Raw genomic sequence first — 24,747 nt, 5'->3', positions numbered from 1 at the left:
TCAAATAACACTTACGTTTATTCAATTGCTTTAATGCAGAGAAATTTACAATGAACAACACAACACAAGCATTTTATCATTCACATTCAATTTCATATTCTCGTATTTGTAGTGAAACCTGATGTCCACTGAAAGTAATTTAAACTCTGATACAACAACAGGGCACATATGAATCTAAAAAGTAAGGCAACAATAAAATTGTTAAGCTCTTTATTTATTTGCAGTTCTTAATGTGTAACACCGCCATCATGTGGCTTTAAACCTTAAAATGTTATTTAGAAAAAATCCTAAAAGACTGAACCCAAAAACCATTCTGTTACAAAACAATTAGTATATGGCGTTACAATGGACCTCCTCATGGCACTTAGTGATGAACTGGTGTGATATCAAACAAAACATTTAGATGAGACAAAACAATCCAAACATTATTGTACACTTCAGATTCATATACATTATTACATATTAATATCCGTACCAAACAATCATACAGCGAAGGTGAGAGGCATGAATGTATGACATGCTCGTACGTATGCAAAGCTAAGAAAAAGTTATATATAAAGCCGGACTAGGTCAAGCTATGATTGTTTTCAAGTCAATATACACTGATTGTAAACATATATTAAACCATGGTAACGTTTCGACACTCGATTTGATATAAAAACACTCTACGGACACAAGCTCACTGCCCAGTTTGAGCACATTTGCGTGCCATATAATATTTAAACGTTGTGCACGTACTGTAAGTGACCATAATCATCAAAAAAACCTGTGAACCACAATACACAAACAAACACACACTCAGACACACCTAGATACTGTACACACCTGGATAAATACCGTTTTTGTAAAGCAACATCAACTCTTATTACCGTGATGTACTTATTAGCTCCAGCAGTATTTGGCTGTGTATTCCTTAATGATGAAAGCAAACTGGGTTCAGGGGTCTGGATACACTGAAACAATGCACGCACATTTCCGTATACAAATATCCCTCTGGAGATCACACGACTCCGCCGCAGCAGCTCGACTTTTGCTTCTGGGATTCGATGTAATCGTGAATCTTGAATTTGGGTTCGTGGGGCTGCTGGGCACTTCTGTGCTTTAGTTCCCTGTATGGAAACCGCATTGACATCATAACTACAGCAGTAACGTTTGGTTGAGAGACAGTTATTAGGGCCTTTTAGATGGTCGCTAAGCAGTTGCAAGGTGCTCTTAAAGGTGCAGTGTGTAGAATTTAGCGACATCTAGCAGTAAGATTGTGAATTGCAACTGACGGCTCAGTCCACCGTTTACCGAAACGCATAGAGAAGCTACGGTAGCCACTACAGGACAAACATGTCGTTGTATAAGACAAAACGAACAGTTTGTAGAGCAGTTAGAGCTAATGTAAAAACATGGCGGCACAAAATGGCGACTTCCATGTAAGCGGAAAAAACCCAGTCTCATTTTCAGGTAATAAAAGCCTTTATACACCACTGATAATATAGTTATGTAGATTATATTGCATTTCTATCAAGAGATCCTTCTAAAGTTACACAGTGCAGCTTTAATATTGCATATTGTCGTAATCACTATTGTCTTTGTTAGCATCATCTATTCATTGTTTAAGTCTCTTACCTTGCTATGGCTTGAAAAGCGAGTTCAACATTGACTCCTGTCTTGGCACTTGTCTCCATGAAAGGGACTCCGTATTCCTACATCAAAGAAAACCCGAAGCATTGTTGGTAAATGCAAAAAGATGCAAATCAAGTCTTTACTAATCATTTGTAATACATAAAACAGGTGTGATGATCTTATACCTTAGCCAATTTCTGGCCCTCCTCGTGTGTGATGACCCTCTCTGCAGCCATGTCTGACTGTTGAAATACAATCACATATCAAATGGAAATGAGATTTACAGAAAGAGATTTCACATGTGAATCGAGAAAAGCAAAGGTCCAATGAATAAAACTTATACACATTGAATAAGACTTCTTTTACAACTGCAATGTTCAGGATTAAATACAAGTTGTACAGTTCACTCAAACGCTACAATGTATGATATTTCAACTATTCATTTGTATGATACAGCTGCAAATAAGCACCTGAACACCTGTCTATCAGCTAGAATTCTGACCCTCAAAGACCTGTTAGTCTGCCTTTAAAATGTCCACCTCCACTCCATTTATTATCCTAAATTAGATGCACCTGTTTGAGGTCGTTAGCTGCATAAAGACACCTGTCCACCCCATAAAATCAGTAAGAATGCAACTTCTAACATGGCCAAGACCAAAGAGCAGTCCAAAGACACTAGAGACAAAATTGTACACCTCCACAAGGCTGGAAGGGGCTATGGGGAAATTGCTAAGCAGCTTGGTGAAAAAAGGTCCACTGTTGGAGCAATCATTAGAAAATGGAAGAAGCTAAACATGATTGTCAATCTCTTTCGGACTGGGGCTCCATGCAAGATCTCACCTCGTGGGGTGTCAATGATCCTAAGAAAGGTGAGAAATCAGCCCAGAACTACATGGAAGGAGCTGGTCAATGACCTGAAAAGAGCTGGGACCACCGTTTCCAAGGTTACTGTTGATAATACACTAAGACGTCATGGTTTGAAATCATGCATGGCACGGAAGGTTCCCCTGCTTAAACCAGCACATGTCCAGGCCCGTCTTAAGTTTGTCAATGACCATTTGGATGATCCAGAGGATTCGTGGGAGAAAGTCATGTGGTCATCACATCACAATCATACATTTTTTTTAGATTATGTCTCTCACTGTGGACATGCACCTACGATGACAACTTCAGACCCCTCAATGATTTTTAAGTGGGAGAACTTGCAAAATAGCAGGGTGTTCAAATACTTATTTTCCTCACTGTGTGTGTTGTGTGTGTGTTACATTTTTCTTAATTGTATACATGTTTATGTGTATTTATATATACATAATAATTACTAACAGTGCACACACATATGCAAAAAAACCTTTTATTTTGTATGCGATTAATCTTTTGACAGCCCCCAAAATATTATATTAACCCATTTATGAACTAAAATTAACCCAATGTTCAAATAAAAATAATTTTTAGATTAAAAAATAAAACTAACAACCCAGCTAATTAGTTTAGTTTATATTTATCTATTTTGGGTGTTTTAACCCAATGTTTTATAGAGTGTGGAATAATGTTGATTACTAACAAAACTCAATACTTTAAACTCTACATTATTCTCTACTTCATTTGTATTTACAGTACAGTATTTAAAGGCTTCATTATACCATTAGGGGGCGCTATTTAATTCAATGCAAAACCACAACTGCACACAGACAGATGAAATGACAGGAAACCAAAGGCATGTGATTAAAATGTTAATTTTATAGATATAAAAGACAATGAAACAACAAATAAATCAAACCAAGCAGCCCTGCGTGTGAGTCTGTGTGTGCATGCATTTGTACATGATCTGTGCCTCATAAGGGGGGCTGTTCATCTCCTTTCACTTCTTTCAGGAAGTCCCACTTACCTTGTTGCCAAGCAACATGATGACCACATCCTTCTGTGCATACTCATAGATTTCAGTCAGCCAGGCCTACATAGTGATACACATGCAAACAAGATCACTTCAATATAGACAGTTTTACATTGTCACATGTCTTGGGATAACAAAAAACAGATAATGGGAAGATCTACAGGATTTTTTGGTCATTTCTTTGCAGCAGTGAAGTATGCTGAAGGTTTTCGTCTGTTTATGTCCTAACATATCAGATACATTTAATAAACTGATCATTTTAACAGATTAGAAAATCATGAAGACGTATAACCGGTTGGTTTTATAAACACTGTGTTTTGTGGTATTGCTTTGTCTTAGTTTAAAATCGTCATCCTTCCTGTGTGATAAAACTGGAATGATGACATTGACATTTCAAAAGATGATAAATCCTAAAAGTCAAAGGTACTGCATAACATAGCATTTACTATTTAATAATGCAGTACTTGTGTACAGACAGTGGAGGTTATTACATAAGTAAACAGACAAAAAATATTCATTTGAGATAATAAATAAATATTTTATGAATGATTTCAGAATTCAAAATTATGTCTTGAAATGAAAACAAATTAATAAATAAATACAACCAAACATCTTGTAATCGCTGTTGATGGAAAATTATACAGGTCACGGGTTATTTTGGAAAAAAATTAACCAAATTCAAGATGGGTTTTTGGTTACTCATAGCTGGGTCTAACCTAGAAAGTGAAATGACACTATTGCTTGCTGGGATTGCTGACCAATGAGAAGTGAGTTGAAAGTTTGTGTCTTACTCTGATGTTGTCAAACGAAGACTTTCTTGTGATGTCATACAGCAGCAGTAGAGCTGTGATGGAGTAAAGAAGTATAATCATAATGTAAGATTAAATCACACATTTACTGTAAGACTAGAGACGCTATGTACTCATCGTATATTCACTGTAAATTGTCACCATACCTACAACAGATTTGCTGGGTCAGTGTGTGACATTATTATTTTGTGTCTGTATGGTTCAATTAAATTTAAAAGGGTTAAAATTTCAAAATAAAATTTCAGATTACTATCATACATTCTCTTTTTTGAGGACCAAGTAAAACATTTCTGGTTTTATTTCATTTTGAAAGAATATTTGGGTGATGATTGCAAAAATGTCAATGTGGTGTAACCGGTCTGTGTCAATTGGTGTAACTAGTATTTTTATATAAATATATTCATAAAAAAATGTGGAATAAAATATAATCATCTAGTTTAGTGTAATATGATTTTTTTCATGCATTTTTACATCATTTGTCAAAGATTATTAAGAAAACAAAGCTGTTTTCAGCATATGTCAGGACAAATATTAAAAAAACGCATTAAAATTTACATTAAATAATAACTAACAAAAAGTATTTTCTTGTGATATTTTAAAATGTTTTTTTTATGATTACGCTTACATGCCATCAAGGTGGATAAAATATTTAATATTTCTTATTCTTTGGCGCAATTGGCGGTTACACCATTTGACATTTTTAGGTCCATTCTGTCTTAACTTTCATAAAAATGGTGCAAATGTAATTTTTTATTGCATAAAATCAACATAAATACACTGTGCATTGAAATAAACCTGATGTGTGCTTTTAAAACAAGTTTTTTTAAAAGGATTTTTGAGTTTCTCAAACCATTTTTGTCACTGACCCTGCTACAGATGATAAAATACCAAATTAACGACGAAATATTGGATTTATGACTTTTATATGAGGTGCTAACATTGCCTCGTTTCATATTATGAATAATTTTTAAACACTTTGGAAACGTGCTGGTTCTACCTGGTTTAATTTCATGAAACATTTTGAATTTAATTAGACACTGTTTGCTCAGTCATTGCCAGTCCGGATAAAAACTTAAGCCATTTCAGAGCTAATACATTGGGTCTCATTCACCAAGCATGCGTACGCACAAATATGGACGCTTTCACGAACCAATCATCATCATTCAACAAAAAGTTTTGTACTAAAAAACCTTCCACATGAACTTAATAATCACGTTTGCTATAATCAAATACTAGGCTATAATTATGATAAATAAAATATTGTTGATATATAATTTCGATTTTATATTATTATGTTTTTTATATTATTATACAGTACATGAGGTGTAAGCATCTCAGCAGGTAAACTTTGCTCTCTCTCACGGCATCTGATAGCCCCACCTCACCTTCGTTACATAAGCAAAGCAGCAACTTTTTGGTTTCTTTTTTTGGTATTTTCAGTGGGAACACACACTGCTTATAATATTTATACTAGAAAATGTCATAGTATAGTGCATGAGTATGCAATTTGGGATGCACCTAAGGTGTGTCAGGTAAGAGAGACATGATAAAAGTGCAAAAACTATACAGGAAGTGACTATAAAGCGATAACATTTTGTAAACTTTGTTGGAGAAGCGTTAATAAACTTGCATCATGTTTATTCTGGTTATACTTCAGTGAATAGACTTTTATTCTGGTTATACTCCAGTGAATAGACTGAATGACGTCACCATTATCACAGATCGATTAGGCATTGTTATCAAAAACGTTTACTTTGAAACCTGTTTACACCAGCTGCGGTAGAGTCGTCAAGCGCGAGTGATTTCAATGTTAAGTCAATGTGAAGATGCGTTGATGCGCGTCTGGAGGTCTCACGACGCGAATGAGGCGTTTAGCGCGGCGCTGTAAACGCAATTCTGCCTCGTTTGAGCGAATGGTGCTTTTTGCATTTGATGCGAATTTGCGCCTGGCGCCCGAGTTTTCGCACCACGTTAACCAATCAGGAGCCTGCTTGCAGCTGTGGCGGCAGCCCCGCCTGAAGTCACTCATTCACCCGGAGTTCTTATTTCTATAGACCCCTTCACGGTTCACGTCACAGGCAGTTTCCACTGCGCATGTCAGGGTCAGAAAAGCCATTACAGCAGATAGAGTTGCGTATTATTCGGTATCGTCAAAAATGCCTACTTACGTCGTGGGTTGTGAAAATCGCACCAGGTCTTTCGTTAAGTTTTCGCGATTCATGCAGAATCTCAAAAACAAAAAAATACAACATCTGCAGCTGCAAGCAATTAACGTGCAGACTGGAACAATACAAATATCAAAGAGGCTTGTGTTTTTTGTGTTCACTTCATTTGAGGTAAGTCATCATTTTTCAGCCCTGTTAGATTAAATTATAAAGCCTGGATGGTATGAACAGTTTGACCCCATGCTGCGCGCGCACCCGATAGTCATTCAATGTTTACAAACTTTGAAGGGGTCTATAGAGACAGGAATAAAAAGGACCTCGGTTGGAAGAGTGTCAGTAGCTACGTTTACATGGACACATTTTGCCTTCATCGGATTAAAATCCTTCCGATTAATAAATCCTATCATAGCGTTTACATGAACACTTAATAATGTGATCGGATTGATGTGCGTGTTTATATGACACAAGATTTACATCAGATTTGATCATTTGACATGCCCACATTGCACAAATATAGTTTCACGCTGTTTCAAGATTTGCTTTGTGCCTCACTGATTATAAAGCAGTAGCAAAAACACCCATTCACGTGTGCCCAAAAAGCGTATTTTACTTCACGCGGTGCTGCAGAGACCGTTCGCGAGAGCGAGTCCAAACACACGCGTTTGTGGATCAGAGAATAAATCATGGACTGACCGGACAACGCTGTCTTGTATCACTTTATGGGGAATTGGACGGATAATAGGAACAAGATTAACAAGACAATCACTTCTTGTGACTTCCTTCAGCAAAACAAACTCGAGTTATTTGCGTCACATGTCATTACAGCAATTCTACGTCATTGCACGTGTGAATATGCTCCACACTCCCGTCCTGTAGGTGGCGGAAATGCACCTTTCAGTGGGTTTGCCAACCGCCATTAAAAGAAAAGAAGATGGCACATGCGCAGAGCCTCTCAGTTTCAGTTATCCATCCGATCAAGTGTATACATGTCCTTTTGAGCGGATTACAAACGGTATAAACCACCCCTAACAAGCGGATTAGATTTTTAATCAGATTGGCACTTTTTAGTCCGATTGAGGTGTTTACATGGAGCATTTTTATTCAGATTGATCATTTAAACGGATTACAAATGTCCATGTAAACGCAGCTAGTGAGGACTTTGGGCAACCTGGTAAGTTGTAAATACACATTTCACTTTTGAGTCACGTGACGATTATCTACCCGCGCCGTTTATTTTCCCCCTATAGTAAGGTGACCAAATACAAACCTAACTCTCTCGATAAATGCACGATCAACATCAGACATCTTGCAAACAGACAACCGCATAGCACTTGCCCCTCCCACAAGAAGCGGATTTCGCCTCTGATGCGCGTTAAATGCTTGCTTTTTCTGTGCGTCTACTTCGCTCTAGACGCGCGAATGCATTCAAACTGTTCAAGCGGCAAACTAGGCGTGGTAGACCCAATTTTGAAACCTCATACGCGGTTGGTGTAAACACAGCATTATGCTTTTTCAAGACCCCAAAACGCCATCGTTGTATAAACAAAGAGCCAAACCGCATAAAAACCACCATTTTCATTTATGATTGAAATCGTTGTCGTGTAAACATCTTTGGTAAAGATAGCTGTAAAGTTAACAACAGAAGAGACATATTTACCCTGAGCATCTCTGTAATATGCATGAGTAACACTGCGAAATCTCTCCTGTCCTGCCGTGTCCCAAATCTGGAGCAGAGAATAGATAACACGTAAAAAACATTTTTAAACAGCTTCATTGACAAAAACTTTTACATTTTGGTCTATTTAACAAAAACAGAAATCTGAAACAGGAAGAACATCATTTGAAATCCAGGAATGAGGTTTACACATCGCATAGCTTTCACACATAGCTGGACTCAGCAAAGTTGTGTTTTTGCATAAAGTTAATCCTTAAACAGGAATGAGAAAATGCAAACTGATGCTGATTGGTAGCCAGGAGTGTTTCTATGTGGTTTTTAGGATGTTGCCATGCAGTTCCTGAGGTGGGCTGTCTGGTTTTTAAAGCGTTGCTGTGTAGTTGCTCAATGTGTTGAGATGTTTCCATGTTGTTACTTTTTATTACTCTAGGGAGTTTTTCACCCATTTATTGTCAGCCCGAGTCAGATACCTTATTAAAATAATGGCACAATTCTTCAACAAGCCAAATGACTGTATGATACACGACACACAGGAAGTACATGTATCTATTTATATTAAGTTTAATGTATCAGATCACTAACCCTACGTAATGCATGTCTTAGCAAACATTACCAATAATAACTAGCTATCAACTCAAGACTAAAACAACTCAGTCTGCATAATAGAGGTCATCACGGGTACACATAAATCTGAAAACCTGAGGTCCGACCCGAGCAGGTTCAGGTCTAAAAGTTTCACGTGCGCATCAGACACGGGTCGGGTAATATTTGCGGCCTCGAGTTATTTAAAATGAATGTGATGAATTTGATCTTGCATCTGTGCATCGAGTCCATTTCCAACCAAAAAATTATAATTATAAAATTACAAATATATATTTTTTCTCTGAAACTTGTGGTTACATACCTGGAGTTTGACCTTCATGTTATCCACCGTGACCACCTTATTCTACAGACAACACAGAAAAAAACAGCTATTAAAAAGAAATTACGAAAACAGTACATCGTTTAAAAAAATCCTTTCTATTTTATTAAAGGAAACTAAACCACCAAACAATTTATCTACTACTAAAGTCAGATCTGTAAATGTGCTATTTGCTTTTGTGTCAGACTCTCAACTTAGACTTAATTATATAGTGCAGATGAAATAACAGACCAGCTCCGTGCTTAATTTCCTGTTGACGTCAACCACCGTTACTTCCTTTGTGAACCAAATGTTTTAAAATCGCACCTTCTGCACTGAGAGAAAATGACCTATCAGACTATTTGATGCACCAAATGGCATTGAAATTATGAAGGAAAACGTCACTCGCACAAATGGAAGTGAGATTTTCAAAGATGAGTAATTATCATCTACAGATGTCCAAGCATGGCAGAGGTCACCGAGTACAATTTAGACCGAGCTTTAATTGAATCCAAATGAATTCATACTGACAGAACAAAAAGAAAAATCACTGGGGTTTCATTTCAATGAAGTGTGTAATTGGTCAAATCCAATCTTCCAAGCATCCTAAATAATTTTGGTTACACAAAAAACATTTACCATTAAAAGTATAAAAGCAACAGTTCTTCTTTAGGAAAACAGGATTTTTATCCATATAGTGGATTTAACGTTACATTCACATGGGGCGTAAGCGTTGACGCTTATCATTCACTTTTAATGGGTGATGTCATGCGTTGTCGAACTGAATTGTGGATCCGTCGGCGTTGCGTCACTGCCGTTGCTCGCGGCCAGTGCTTTAAGTGGGCCGGTAGTGCCGGTACTCAGTATACCAAATATAGCTCTTGAGGGTACCACCACCTCTCCGTGCGCCCAGAACGTGCTTTTAGCGTACCGGAACGCTCATTTGCACATCTGTTTAAATCAAAGGTTTAATTTAATCATTTGGCTGCGCTGCCGCTTTTCAGAGCGCCCTTCACAATGTACGCTTCCTAATTCGTCCCACCGAGAGCAGAGACTACATTACCCATACACCCTAGAAGTTTTACAAGTTAAAAGCGCATGCGTCGCTTTTGCTGCTGTCAGTCAGTGTCAACGTGGTCTGGAGAGGTGTGTGTTTTTTGTGAAACGTGCAACCATAGCTGCTCGGGTAAAATTAAAAAACAATGAACACTTAATATGCCCTCCTTGTTTTAGACTGTGAGTAGTAAAAGAAGGTCAGAATCAAAGGACTCGCTGGCTGACATCCCACCAAGCCAGAATGATAACGCTGCGTGGCAGACGCAAGCTTTATCCAATACCCATTTGTAGGTACGTGACAATCTCCGCTGTCGTGGCTGTCAGTTTGGTTCCCCTCGACGCAACTTCGGATTTCCTAAACATTCTTGAAATTGTAATAGACATTTAGTTGAATTGCTAAACTACAAGTGAACGAAATTTCAATGAATTTGAATGACGCGCACAGGAGTTTCACCACCTGCAAAATGGAAAACAATGGGACAAAGTAAAGTGATGACATTTGTGTTTCAAATGGCCAGTATTTTGTTATTTTTAACCCATAGACATGGTCTTGGTGTCAAAGTTTTTTCAAGCTCTTTCTATCTGAACAACTAGTTTTAGCATTTAACCATGCTGAAAATGCACATTTTATTTATGTTCAATAGCTCTTTCTACGGTAGCTCTTTCTAAGGGTATTTTTTCAAACTCCTTTTGCACAAAATTTATAAAATATGCTGATAATATTCTTATGTATCCCTTGGCAGAGCTCATTAACTAGTCTCTTATAACCAATTCACAGCTCTCAATCTGGAAATGAGCCAGAGTAACACCAGTGTTTAAAGGGTGGGATTCTACAGACATTAACAATTATAGACCTATCTCAATTATATGTGCTGTCCAAAAGATATTTGAAAAACTAATCTTTAATCAATTATCATCATATGTCAACAATAATAATATTTTATCTCCCTGTCAATCAGGGTTTATACATAACTACTCAACAACAACAGCTTTACTTAATCTCACCAATGATATCTATACAGGTTTGGATAAGTAAGAGTCTACTGGGGCAATTTTTATAGATTTCAACAAAGCTTTTGACACTGTTAACCACTACCTTTTGCTGGACAAGCTTTATGCGGCTTTCACATAGGGTGTGCGCTGCGCTCGCCGCTGTGTTCAGCGCAGCCAAGCGATTTTGTGCTCTGATGGCCAGACCAAAGTAGGCGGGGTTTTCAATAAATTACTACAGTGTTTATATTTGCGGTAAATAAATAGTCGATGAGGAATACAGAGACTGATGTTGCCCGTCTCCATTTCACGTAACTTTAAGCTGCCTAACTTACCTACAACAAGCTACTTGACTTAAAACACACCTGACATGCCAACTTGAATTGCTATGTTTTTCCATGACACTGCTTTCCTTCCGATGTCTCTAGGAGCATAAACTTGTATTATAAAGCTCCGGGAATTCCGAGTATAAGCTTTTCGTCCATTTTGCTTGTTTGAATGCCCCGTTTCTATTGGCCGCGCGGGTAATCGTCACAGAGCGCAGCGCAAAAGTTAAACCCAACAGCTCGACGCAAGAACAAACCGCCCTCGCGCGGCGCAAGCCATTGAAATGAATGGGTTTCATAGCACAGCGCACACACCGCTTCCTATGTGAAAGCCCCATTACTCAATTGGTGCCTCCAGAGAGGTACTACTCTGGTTCAATTCATATCTACATTGTCGAAAACAATTTGTTATGGTACAGGGTGAATCTTCGGAGACTAACATAATTACGAAAGGTGTTCCACAAGGCTCATCTCTGGGGCCCTTACTATTTTCAATTTACATAAATGATATGTCTAAAATAATAGAAAAATGTAAAATCCATCTATATTCTGACGACACCGTTATCTATATCTCAAACAAAAATGTACATAATATACACTTCAGTTTGATTTTCATCAAATACAATCTTGGCTCACTCAGCATAATCTTATTTTAAATAATAAAAAATCTTTCAGTATGCTTTTTTCAAAGTGCCCGGGTCTAAATCTGCAGAGCATGACCATATATTTATCAGATGGAAACAACTTGAAAGTACAAACTCTTTTAAATATCTGGGGGTGTGGGTTGACCCAGAACTTACCTTTAAACCACACATTGGTTATATAACTAAAAGTCTTGGTCAGCTCTACAGATCAATCAATAGCTTTACACAATTGATTAGGAAAAGAATAGTACAGCAACTTATTCTGCCAATAATTGATTATGGGGATGTAATTTACCAAAATGCAACAGAGTCTGCCCTTAAACCTATAACTATATTAACTAACTCACTATGCAGATTTGTTTTAAAGTGTCATTACAATACTCATCACTGCTTAATGTATAATTCTCTTAATTGGCTGCAGCCGAAAGAAAGGAGAATATTCCATTGGTTAATGTTAATCTTTAAGTGCATTTATGATGATTTTCCTTTTTATCTGAAACAATACCTGGTACCATTTAGATCATCACATGCTCTTAGTTAGGAATTTAACATCTCCTATCTTTCAGTTAAAAGAGAAACGGGAAAGAAGGCCTTTTGTTTTAAGGCTGCGTCAGACTGGAATAATTTGCCAGCTGCTCTTCATTCTATAACGACACTACAACTGTATAAATCTTCATTATACTTTTATTTAAATACGCCTTGCACTTGTTACTGATGTACTATATCATAAATATCATGTTTGGTATTCTTTCTTACTACAGATGAATGTCTATCTTGTATATGTATCAGAAATATGTATATGTTGTATTAATTCATACTAAATAACTTGTATGAATTATGTGAAATCTTACAAAGGATAGTGACTTAATGTTTATCTAATGTAAACTTATCTAATGTAAAATATTATGTCATCATTAAAAAGGCGAGGATTCTGAGGGAACAGGGTTGGGGGACGTGTTTGTTAATCGTTTATTGGGTATGTGTTATTGTTATGTGTTTGTTGTATAATGTGGGACGTATTGTGATGTTGTATATGAAACAGCTATCCCTGTGCTTTAGGACCCCCCGGAAAAAGAGATGGATCATCTCAAGGGGCTATCCTTAAATAAAAAATAAATAAAATAAACATTTTATTTATGTTCAGTAGCTATTTCTAGCCCAAGCAAATCCACAAACGTATAAAAAGATTTCTTATTTTTTACAAGGTCGTCTGTTGACTTCTAAATATAAAACCCCTTCAATATAGGAGAAGTCTAGTCAGCAAAAAAATATATATATATAGAGTACCGACACCTCTTTTGGGCCACTTAAAGCACTGCTTGCGGCAACGCGTGCGTCAGCCAATCAGATCGCCTTATGCAAATAACCTAGGCAGAGCCAGCCAATTACGATTATAGAAGACAGGAGCATGTGTTGCGGCCACTATGATTGGCTGTTGGCCACGCTTCAGACAAGCCTTCCATCAAGCGTTAACACTTTCGGCCCTTGTGAATGTACCGTTAGTGGACCTGAACAGTTTACGGTTTAAATGCAGTTTAAAATTGTAGTTTCAACGCATATTCAAAGGGCTCTAAACGATCCCAAACAAGGCATAAGGGTCTTATCTAGTGAGACAATCATCATTTTTGCCATGAAAATAAACATGCACTTCTAAACAACACTTCTCGTATTGCACTAGCCGTGTGATGCGCCAGCGTGGCCTTACGTATTACGTAATCACGTCGAAAGGTCACGCGTTACAAATGTGAAACGCACACTTGCGGACCATTTTAAACAATTAACTGACACAAAGACATTAATTAATATCATTACACATACAACAACAACGTCTGTATGGTCCTCTTTTTCCACACTTGTAAACACTGGAGCGCTAGTTTTGCATACGTCATGCGTGACCTTTCGACGTGATAACATAATACATAAGGTTGCGCTGGTGCATCACACGGCTAGTGCAAGACGAGAAGTTGTGGTTTAAAAGTGCATGTTTTTTATTTTTCCTGTGATAAATGACAAATGTTTTGCTAGATAAGAGCCTTATGCCTGGTTTGGGATCGTTTTTGAAGCTGCGTTGAAACTGAAATTTTAAACTGCATTGAAACTGTAAACTGTTGGAGTCCAATAAGTCTATTAAATTGAGAAAAATCCTGGAATGTTTTCCTCAAAAAACTTAATTTCTTCTCGACTGAACAAAGAAAATCAAACATCTTGAATGACATGGGGTGAGTAAATTATTAGGATTTTTTTAATGAAAGTGGAGTAATCCTTTAAACACCTTTATTTTTAATAAAATTGTATGTAAATATAACTGCAAATGTAAATATTTTTAGCAATTAACAAAGATTGGATTGTTGGATGAGCTGGTATCTAGTGGACTTTTTAATGTTGATTTTTTTGGGTCCATTTAAAAAAACAGAGCAAAGTGGGCGTTCGGTTGTCTTGCATTCTTGTGTTTCATTGAATCAAGTAATGTGGCTATGAAATGACATTCGTGTAAGTAAACAATGACAGAATTTGCATTCGAGAGACATCTAATCCTATAAGATATGTAACATCTGCTGATATTTGTAAAAATAGATCATTGGTTTTGTTCTTGACAATTTACTAATCTTATACACCAGGATTACCTCTAACACACCTCCAGGAAGTTCAACGAGGAAAAATGAAATCTGAACATAGCAAGGAAACAAAAGCTATCCGCAAAGAACATTAACTGCTTCAATAAGCACACAGTCATTTCTGTATTGTGCCTCTGCTCAGTTTTATCAAACTGGCTCACAAAGAAAACCTCAGACAGAACTGCTTTTAGGCGTGCTCAGATGTCTTGTTGTTCCTCTAAAGAATCTCTAGAGGCTAAAACGGACAAATGTTTACTTTGGTCCCTAGCTGCAGAAAAGAAGATGAATTCAACCAATAAAAACCGTTCTTGAATGTCTGAGTCACGGCAAAACAAAAGACTGTCAACTGCAAAATAATCAAAGAAAAACAGACACATTCTTTCTATTGCAATGACTAACTGGTTACACGCAACAACCACCACACCGGCTTATCTGGTTTGTGAACGTACAACTCTACAGCTGAAATTATATGAGGTTTATTTATGTATACTAAAAGAATTGTTAATGCAATTGATAATGATGAGATGCTGAGATGAATCAAGTGCACAGACACATTCTAAGCACACCTGAGACAAAACATAAAACATATAGATAAAACATTTAATGGGCATAATACACTCACCTAAAGGATTATTAGGAACACCTGTTCAATTTTTCATTAATGCAACTATCTAATCCACCATTTACATGGCAGTTGCTTCAATGCATTTAGGGGTGTGATCCTGGTCAAGACAATCTCCTGAACTCCAAACTGAATGTCAGAATGGGAAAGAAAGGTGATTTAAGCAATTTTGAGCGTGGCATGGTTGTTGGTGCCCGACGGGCCGGTTTGAGTATTTCACAATCTGCGAAAATGCCTTGTTGATGCTAGAGGTCAGAGGAGAATGGGCCGACTGATTCAAGCTGATAGAAGAGCAACTTTGACTGAAATAACCACTCGTTACAACTGAGGTATGCAGCAAAGCATTTGTGAAGCCACAACACGCACAACCTAGAGGCTGATGGGCTACAACAGCAGAAGGCCGCACCGGGTACCACTCATCTCCACTACAAATAGGAAAAAGAGGCTACAGTTTGCACAAGCTTAACAAAATTGGACAGTTGAAGACTGGAAAAATGTTGTCTGGTCTGATGAGTCTCGATTTCTGTTGAGACATTCAGATGGTAGAGTCAGAATTTGGCGTAAACAGAATGAGAACATGGATCCATCATGCCTTGTTAACACTGTGCAGGCTGGTGGTGGTGGTGTATTGTGTGGGGGATGTTTTCTTGGCACACTTTAGACCCCTTAGTGCCAACTGGGCATCGTTTAAATGCCACGGCCTACCTGAGCATTGTTTCTGACCATGTCCATCCCTTTATGACCACCATGTACCCATCCTCTGATGCCTACTTCCAGCAGGATAATGCACCATGTCACAAACTCGAATTATTTCAAATTGGTTTCTTGAACATGAAAATAAGTTAACTGTACTAAAATGGCCCCCACAGTCACCAGATCTCAACCCAATAGAGCATCTTTGGGATGTGGTGGAACGGGTGCTTCGTGCCCTGGATGTGCATCCCACAAATCTCCATCAACTGCAAGATGCTATCCTATTAATATGGGCCAACATTTCTAAAGAATGCTTTCAGCACCTTGTTGAAAGAATGTCACGTAGAATTAAGGCAGTTCTGAAGGCAAAGGGGGTCAAACACAGTATTAGTATGGTGCTCCTAATAATCCTTTAGGTGAGTGTATATGGTATTTTGAGCTAAAACTTCACATACATACTCTGGGGCCACCAAAGATTTTTTTTACATCTTAAAAAGTCTTGTGAAATATCCCCTTTAAATTCACAGCTTTAGTTGTATTTAGCCCCAAATATTATTTTAAATACTATGCATTATTTATCATGCATATATACATCTTTACATATAAAGCAAGATGCTGCAGTCGGCATTAAAGATATTTGTATTACTATAAAGTTTGTCACACGCCACACATAGATTTTTCCCCTTAAGCCAAAACAGTCAGTTTGTTATCTTAACAGGTGGCTTGCAAAGAGTTGAAGGTTAGCTGCAAATAAACTTGGTCAAAATCTGCTTGAAATCTTCACATGTGGTGTGAAGATTACAAAAACCAATTTCCAACTTAAGAAAGCGGCAAGCTTGGAGACAGAAGTCCAAACAAATATCCCAGAAACCCTCACACGCTTTAATCGGCTGCCAATGATGTCTAAAATTAGTTTGAAACGAAGCATCTTATCTTCAGCGGCTCAGGAAAACAGCAAGGCGTTTCGCCACTGGTAGTTTTTTGAATGGCACAGTGGCAGCACTATAGCCTGCATCTATTTTGGGCTTTTCTTTGTAGCACTTGCTCAGCATGAGGATGTGTAGGAGGCAGAGGAGAGGAGAGCAGTGCAGGTCTGATGCCAGAGAAATGGAAAGCCATTACAACTAATTGATGGCTATGGATGATTTATGCTGGATGCACGGAGCCCTTGTATGTATGTACTTTACAAAGTGCTGATTTAATGGGAAATCTACATCCGTTCTGGTTTTCAAGAGATCGTAATGATACTGATATGAGGTCAGTTTTACTAATGATAGGTTTGATAATCGAGCAGGGATTTATAGCAACTTTAAAGAGGTCATGACATTAGGAATCGAATTTGGTATCATTAATACATCCCGCAAGCTTCATACCTTAAAACGCCTTCCTTTTCAATAACAAAATAATTTGCATAGATAGATAGAGGAATTTTCATATGACCTATCCCAGAGAAAGACACAGCACATCATTGTATCGTTGGCTCCGCCCACTGGTGTTCAGTGACTTTCAGTCAGAGTAGCGACTCAAATGGATCTGAAGGAGTAGTTGTTTCAGCTAGAATTCTGACCCTCAAAGACCTGTTAGTCTGCCTTTAAAATGTCCACCTCCACTCCATTTATTATCCTAAATTAGATGCACCTGTTTGAGGTCGTTAGCTGCTTAAAGACACCTGTCCACCCCATACAATCAGTAAGAATCCAACTACTAACATGGCCAAGACAAAAGAGCTGTCCAAAGACACTGGAGACAAAATTGTACACCTCCACAAGGCTGGAAAGGGCTACGGGGAAATTGCCAAGCAGCTTGGTGAAAAAAAGGTCCACTGATGGAGCAATCATTAGAAAATGGAAGAAGCTAAACGTGACTGTCAATCTCCCTCGGACTGGGGCTCCATGCAAGATCTCACCACGTGGGGTCTCAATGATCCTGAGAAAGGTGAGAAATCCAGCCAGAAATACACGGGAAGAGCTGGTCAATGACCTGAAAAGAGCTGGGACCACCGTTTCCAAGGTTACTGCTGGTAATACACTAAGACATCATGGTTTGAAATCATGCATGGCATGGAAGGTTCCCCTGCTTAAACCAGCACATGTCCAGGCCCGTCTTAATAATAATAATAATAATAATGCATTTTATTTATGGGCGCCTTTCTCAACACTTACAAAATCAACAATAAAACACACATTCCAACAAACAATAAGTAAAAAACAGTCAATAAAATAACATATTAGTACTATTGATTATAAAAACAAGTAAAAAAAGGGTGGGGTCATTACAGTCAGGGCAAAAAATAAAAATTAAAGAGAGTAAGCCTGTCTGAAAAGGTGTTCCTAATAATGTTAAAACTGCCACTTTGTAGGTGTGAGCAAAAATGTGCTGTTTTTGGGTGTGTCCTTTTAAATGCAAATGAGCTGATCCCTGCACTAAATGCCAATGCTCTGGTTGTTTAGTCCAGATTATAGGGTGGTATTATCCCCTTCTGACATCACAGGGGGAGCCAAATTTTAATGACCCATTTTTTTACTGAGTTGATCTTTTCACATTTACTAGGTTAATAGGTTAAGCACTGGGAACCCAAAGATAGCACTTAAATGTGAAAAATGTCAGATTTTCATGGTGTATCCCCTTTAAAACTTCGAAAAAGGTGCAATTTTTTGTGCTATTTAAGCATAAGTAACACAAGTTTTGGTACAGTTTAAATGTTGGTCAGAAATGTGTTGTTAAATTAATTGTGAATTAAGATATATCTCTCTTTCACCATTTGAGGAGATCAGGATTTTAGTCTTGCGGCCGCCTAGTGTTGCAACTTCCGTTAAGTGACTTTGCTAATACCAACTGCTATTAACTACCAAAACCATGCAGAAAATCTTTGTTTATGCCTAAATGAACAAACCGAAAACCTTCTTGCCACATACTTGCCACATACTGCAGTTCATAAGGAGGTAGAGAAGTCACAAATTCGCATCCAAATGTATGCACATACTGATAAAATGTAAAGCCTGAATCCATAAAACATCTGTAACTGTACATGAAAACTGCAGCTACATTGCTTTCATATATGCATAAGTCCTCTCTCTATCTCTTTCTCTTTCTCTCTCTCTCTCTCTCGTACTAACCAGGGTTGGCAGATGCAGCTCAAGGCTCAGAGAGTGCTGTGGGGCGGGCGATGTGTTAATCATTTAGCCAGACTGAAACGTGAAAGAGCATCAGATTGCTCTGTTACATCTGAACACTCACAAGACATTTGGAGTGCCACAATGACTTCACAGTCCTTTGACAGATCGGCTGGTGCGCCACATCAACATCACTTCAGAAATCCACAGACATTTGCACAGTTACACTGCTATGGACAATAAAGAGATTGACACTCAGATGAGACCTCTTGATGATTGGCCGGACACTCGATGTATGTTTTAAAAAGGGACAAATCGCATTTCAAGCCATATCATGCTTTGGGGCCTTGCTTTGTCTCTTATAAATAAATAATGTCTTCTGCTGCTGTACCTATGTAAATGTTCTCTTTATATGGTTTACTTAGAGACGCGTGTTTGCTGTCAAGTCTAATATCGGTTTAGCCATCACATCTTTCAACAAGGTTGAATTACATTGTGAGAGATTTACACAACAGCTGGCACTGAAAAACACTGTTAACATCTGATATGATCAGTGACCTTGTTTAAATAAACTTCAGCCGCTCATGTCCAGTGTTGAGCTCCTTCTGAAGGTAATGTTTGTTGTTACACAACCTGGAATAATATCTTCTTCTTAAAGGAATAGATCACCACGGTCAAATAATAGCACATATTCACCCACCCTTGAGCCGTCAACGTGTACACGACTTATTTCTTCAGCCGAAGACTTATATTAAATAATATCCAGGCTCTTCCCGGCATTGTAATGGCATTGGATAGTGGATTTAAAGCCATCCATCATCAGTAAAAGGATTCCAGTGGGTTAATACATGATGGGTCGGTTTCCCGGACAGAGATTAGACTAGTCCTAGACTAAAATAAATTTAAAGGAACAGTATGTAAGAAATGTATATCAATTAATCATAAAATGGCCCTGATATGTCTCTAAACATTAAGAAATAATTTCAAATACTTATATCACTGACAACAGTGGTCTGGCCAGGATATTGTCATTTAAAAAGTGGAGTTGCAGCCCTCAACTGATGTTTATGTTGTCATGTTGTTTATTGGCCACCAGTTGTGTGATTGCAGTACCAGTTTTGGCCACAATCCTACATACTGTTCCTTTAAGAGCTGTCCAAACTGAAAACGACGTGCACTGACATCTCTTAAAGGCGGAGTGCACAATGTTTGAAAGCCAATGTTGATATTTGAAATCACCTAAACAAACACGCCCCTACCCCAACAGAATCTGGACCTTCTTTTAAAAGACCCGCCCCACACATACGCAACCCGGCAAGGATGTCGGTTAGTAGACACGCTCCTTACTGCTGATTGGCTATAAGTGTGTTTTGGTAGTCGGCCCGTCTCCTTTTCCAAAGCGTTTTTCAAACATCGTGCACTCCGCCTTTAAAATACATCAGTTTCCTTTGTTTGTTGCACACGAGTAATGTTTTTAGTAAGGTATGTTTGTTAAAACTAGCTATATTTCCAAATTAAACTAAGGCCTAGTCCTGACTTAAGCTAATTCCTGTCCAGGAAACCACCCCGATGAGTTTAGATGCAAAAGCCACTAAACCATCAAAAATTAGATATAGATTGTAACTGAATACTCTTGGCACCTACACTACGTTCATCAAATACTTTTGTGTCAAATCTGCTTAATCCCGCCCTCAGGCCTTTCAGAAAAAAAAAACGTTTATTAAAGGTTCCGTTCTTTCTGTGTTTTTGAAGTTTTGATTGTGTTTACAGTGCGCAATATAACATGTGTTCATGTTTCACGTGTAAAAAAAATGTGGTAAATACAATATAGATAATTTATTATAGCTGGTTAAAATTGCCACTTTGTAGGAGTGAGCAAAAATTTGCCAAATTTGCAAATGAGCTGATCTCTGCACTAAATGGCGGTGCCGCGGTTGGATAGTGCAGATTAAGGGGCTGTATTATCCCCTTCTGACATCACAAGGGGAGCCAGATTTTCATTACCTATTTTTTCACATGCTTGCAGAGAATGGTTTACCAAAACTAAGTTACTGGGTATCTTTTACACATTTTCTAGGTTAATAGAAGCACTGGGGACACAATTATAGCACTTAAACATGGAAAAAGTGAGATTTTCACAATATGAGTACCAACATGAGTGGTTGCTACCATTTTGATATAGTCTACTCAAAACTTCTTTGTTTTACTCGTTGATTTTATTTTATGCAAACATACATAGAAGCGAAGCTAATATAAAAATATGTCATAAATAATTATTAAAACTGAGGCTATTAATAGAATGTGCTTTGGCGGGCAACCTTGTGCCCGTAGACCACTGAGCTACAGTATGTTAAGTGAAGTCTTACCCTAAAGTCTATTCCCACTGTTGCGATGAAGTTTCCTCCCAGAAAAGCGCCATCTTTAAATTGGACCAGGACGCAGGTCTTCCCCACTGCAGAGTCGCCCAGCAGCATCACCTTGAAGACGTCGGGTCAGAGAAACATTTTAGTTTACGCATCCAAGTTTGGTTGAACGCTTTAACATAGCAAAGTGAACATACTATGAAACAACATTTGCTGGCTACTATACATGTGATGATGGTAAATCAGGACAATTAAAGTGATACAAAAACGTAATGAGGGACTTTATTAAGACTTTTTATAAAATATGTGGTTGATGGGGTGACAAAAGTATGAGGGACTGGTGATGTCACTCAAATAGGAAAATGAATACTTATTTTCTCTTTAAAATACATACATGAATGCATGAGATCAGTAAAAGCAAATACAATCATTTTTAATTTTTATGTTGACTTTGAGACAATAAGCTGAAATTGCGAAACACATCTTTCTTAACTCGGTTGCATTCAGTATTGTGTAATAACAGTCGATGTACTGTTGCTTAACTCTATTCACTACAAAGATGACACAACACATAAGAGAGACAAGCGTGCTCCTCTAATTACTCTCTTATTGAACCGAAACATGTATTTCTCCAGGGATCATTCTGGATTCCCACGGGTTTGATATGACTGTATGACCGGACTACACCAGTGTGTCTACTTTCACCCTCCCATAGTCAATATTTATCTACTACCGAGGAAAATCAATCTACTTTTCATATTAGTCAGATATTACAACACGGCCTTTCAACCAGCCACACATAACATCAGAAGAGGAAATGCATTTATTCAAAACAGGGAGTGCAGTGTTGCAGCCGGATCCGATAGGAGCTAAATGTAAATAATTAAATGCAACCAATCATATACTCTACACACATTATAAACATGCATAGTTAGTCAAGTTATCAAATAGACTTAAACTTGTAAAATGCAATAGAACTAGCAATGCTTTCCTCCCTCAACTTTTGTTGTAATCCTATCAAAATCTGTGTTTTGATGCAAATTCAAGTTTATTATTTTTTTTAATTAGGGCTGCAAAATGATTAAACGCGACTTATCATTTGCAGAATAAAAGTTTTTGTGTACATCATATATGTGTGTGTACTGTGTATAATAATTATGTATGTATTTTTTATATGGTATACTTGCACCTGTTTGTATTTACGTATACGTAATTATTATCACAGTACATACACACATACACATATCATCTAAACTTTTATTCTGCGTCACGATTAATTGTTTTGCAGCCCTAATATTAATACAACATCTGGCCTGATGTTTGTTTGTTTTTAGTCTGGTAAATCATATTTCTGCTGTTTCGTAAATTTTCAACAATGTTATTTTTAAAATAAGCATTATCGGACGCAGCTGTATGCCGTAATATTTTGTAAAACTATTGCTATGTATTTTTGTTACTTTTATACAACAAACAATATTGGTTGGCTAAAATGTAAAATGTGGGTCCTGAGGCAAAACCAGTGGACAACTACTGCTATATTTTATAATTATATAGAAATGTACTATTTACTCACTTATATATTTGCCATTTACAGTAAAGTTGCGCATCTTAAAAGTGAGCACTACTCAGGCGCGCGCCACAAGTGTCAACTAATACACAAACACAACAAAATCAACACGCACATCGACAATACTGATAATCATAAAATTCGCACCTTGAAGGCAATATCAAAATACTCGTTGACCGAGGCGCACCGCTCCAGCACATTTCTCGACGTCCCGTTTTTAACCCCATTCTCCGTCGACAATGTGGGCTTTTTGATTGACATCGCGGAAACAAATAAACGAGGCTCGCTTTCGGTGTTCTTCTTGAGACTGTATCACAAATCACATAGTGCATCTAAAACTTCATCAGATGTCGCCGGAGGAAGAGAAAAAAACAGCAAACATGCGGGGAGAATACCGAATACAAACGCATCTATCCGCAAAGCGTCCTCATCCTGATCGTTATCATCCGGTCGCGCGCATAATCACAGACACATATCGCTCCAAAACACATGAAGCAACAGGCACGAGTGAGTCAGGCACACCACAGGTGGCAGATCGGACCTGATCAGAGTCTGATTGACAGAAGGAGATCTACGAACGACGCCCGCGAGCGCGACGCGATTCAACTAGAACGCCCCCATCATCATCGCAGAGCTTTGTTGATTATCATAATGAGAGCGCTCAAATATGTCGCGTCGCCTCCAATGGGCGTCAAGGTAAAACATTTTTACTATTAGAAATAAAGTTGTTATTCTCCAGGGGGCGCGTCACGGCTCATAAAACCGATTTTCCATTCAAATATCAAAATGTTTTTTTTTTTTTCAAAAGTATAATCGTCGTTAATCTACTCGTTGTAGCTACGTATCAGGAAAACAAACACAAATATGTAATATACGTTTTTTTTTTTTAAAGATTTAACAATTTCAAAGATATTATTCCATCCTGGCCAGCGTTTAGAAAAGTAACACTAACCTTGTGACGACACCGTCTGTAAACTGCTCAAGAAACACACGGCATGCGCAAGCCAATGACGTCAACGTACCGCGATAGCGATGCGAGAAATCATACAGACCAGCCTGCTCTCAAACCGCTCTCGCAGTATCTTGATGTCATTTCCTTGTCAGTGTGCGCAGCGCGAAGTCAAACACGCCTAAAATGTACACATTGGCCGTTACTCAATCTGAAGGGTGCAGCCTCCGGAGGGCGCATTTGCAGTAATCTGTCTTATTATCAATTGAATATTAACAATTGTAACGTTGACTATAATTTTTTTCAGTTAATCGTAAATTGTTGTTATATGCTTAAGACTTGCGAATGTAATGCTCAGTTAACTTAAATAAACCAGTTTTGATGACGTATGCGACCTCCGCAGGCCGCAGCCTTCGGATTGAGAAACGGCCATAGTTTGTGAAAGTTCAATGCGTATGTAAAAAGATAATATATTTGAAAATATGACATTTTGTATTCACCCATCATATTTGACCAGTTAAAGACAACTTCCGGCCAATAAACCCTCATTATCCTACCAATCGCTTGTATTTCTGTGATAGATTCACGTTAATTTTAAGGTGGAGTTACTGTTTTTTGGTCAGTTCGTTTGTGTGCATTTGAGATAAAGTTTTAATGTCGTCTCTGAAATAATAAAGTGTCTTACATGTTGATCCTTTTGTGAACTGAAAGTGATGTTCAATGATGTATTGTGATTTTGAGTGCATATTATACT

At 37.8% G+C, this 24,747-nt stretch overlaps 1 protein-coding gene across 1 annotated transcript; it reads right to left on the bottom strand.

Moving 5' to 3' along the window:
- Positions 1-23,702, bottom strand: LOC129428161 (ras-related protein Rab-37). The gene is made up of 9 exons (XM_055185096.2): positions 23,192-23,702; positions 21,481-21,591; positions 9,059-9,100; positions 8,137-8,203; positions 4,297-4,349; positions 3,500-3,565; positions 1,800-1,856; positions 1,618-1,694; positions 1-1,109 (listed from the first exon to the last, which is right to left on the bottom strand). The coding sequence occupies exons 1-9, from the start codon at positions 23,303-23,305 to the stop codon at positions 1,001-1,003; spliced, it is 696 nt and encodes a 231-aa protein (XP_055041071.1). The 5' UTR covers positions 23,306-23,702; the 3' UTR covers positions 1-1,000.
- Between the last annotated feature and the right edge of the window lie 1,045 nt (positions 23,703-24,747).

This window comes from Misgurnus anguillicaudatus, chromosome 19 (genome assembly GCF_027580225.2).
Source record: "Misgurnus anguillicaudatus chromosome 19, ASM2758022v2, whole genome shotgun sequence".
Classification (NCBI taxonomy): Eukaryota; Metazoa; Chordata; class Actinopteri; order Cypriniformes; family Cobitidae; genus Misgurnus; species Misgurnus anguillicaudatus.
The sequence above is the reverse complement of the archived record's forward strand: the minus strand, read 5'-3'. Positions and strand labels throughout refer to the sequence as shown.

What these genes read in the sequence shown, in the direction of transcription:
- LOC129428161 (XM_055185096.2), bottom strand. Translation starts at nt 23,305, where the DNA reads ATGTCAATCAAAAAGCCCACATTGTCGACGGAGAATGGGGTTAAAAAC. An exon ending in ATTTTGATATTGCCTTCAAG is followed by an intron (nt 21,592 to 23,191) that starts GTGCGAATTTTA and finishes GACGTCTTCAAG; the next exon opens with GTGATGCTGCTGGGCGACTC. An exon ending in CTTCGTTTGACAACATCAGA is followed by an intron (nt 3,566 to 4,296) that starts GTAAGACACAAA and finishes ATCACTATGTAG; the next exon opens with GCCTGGCTGACTGAAATCTA.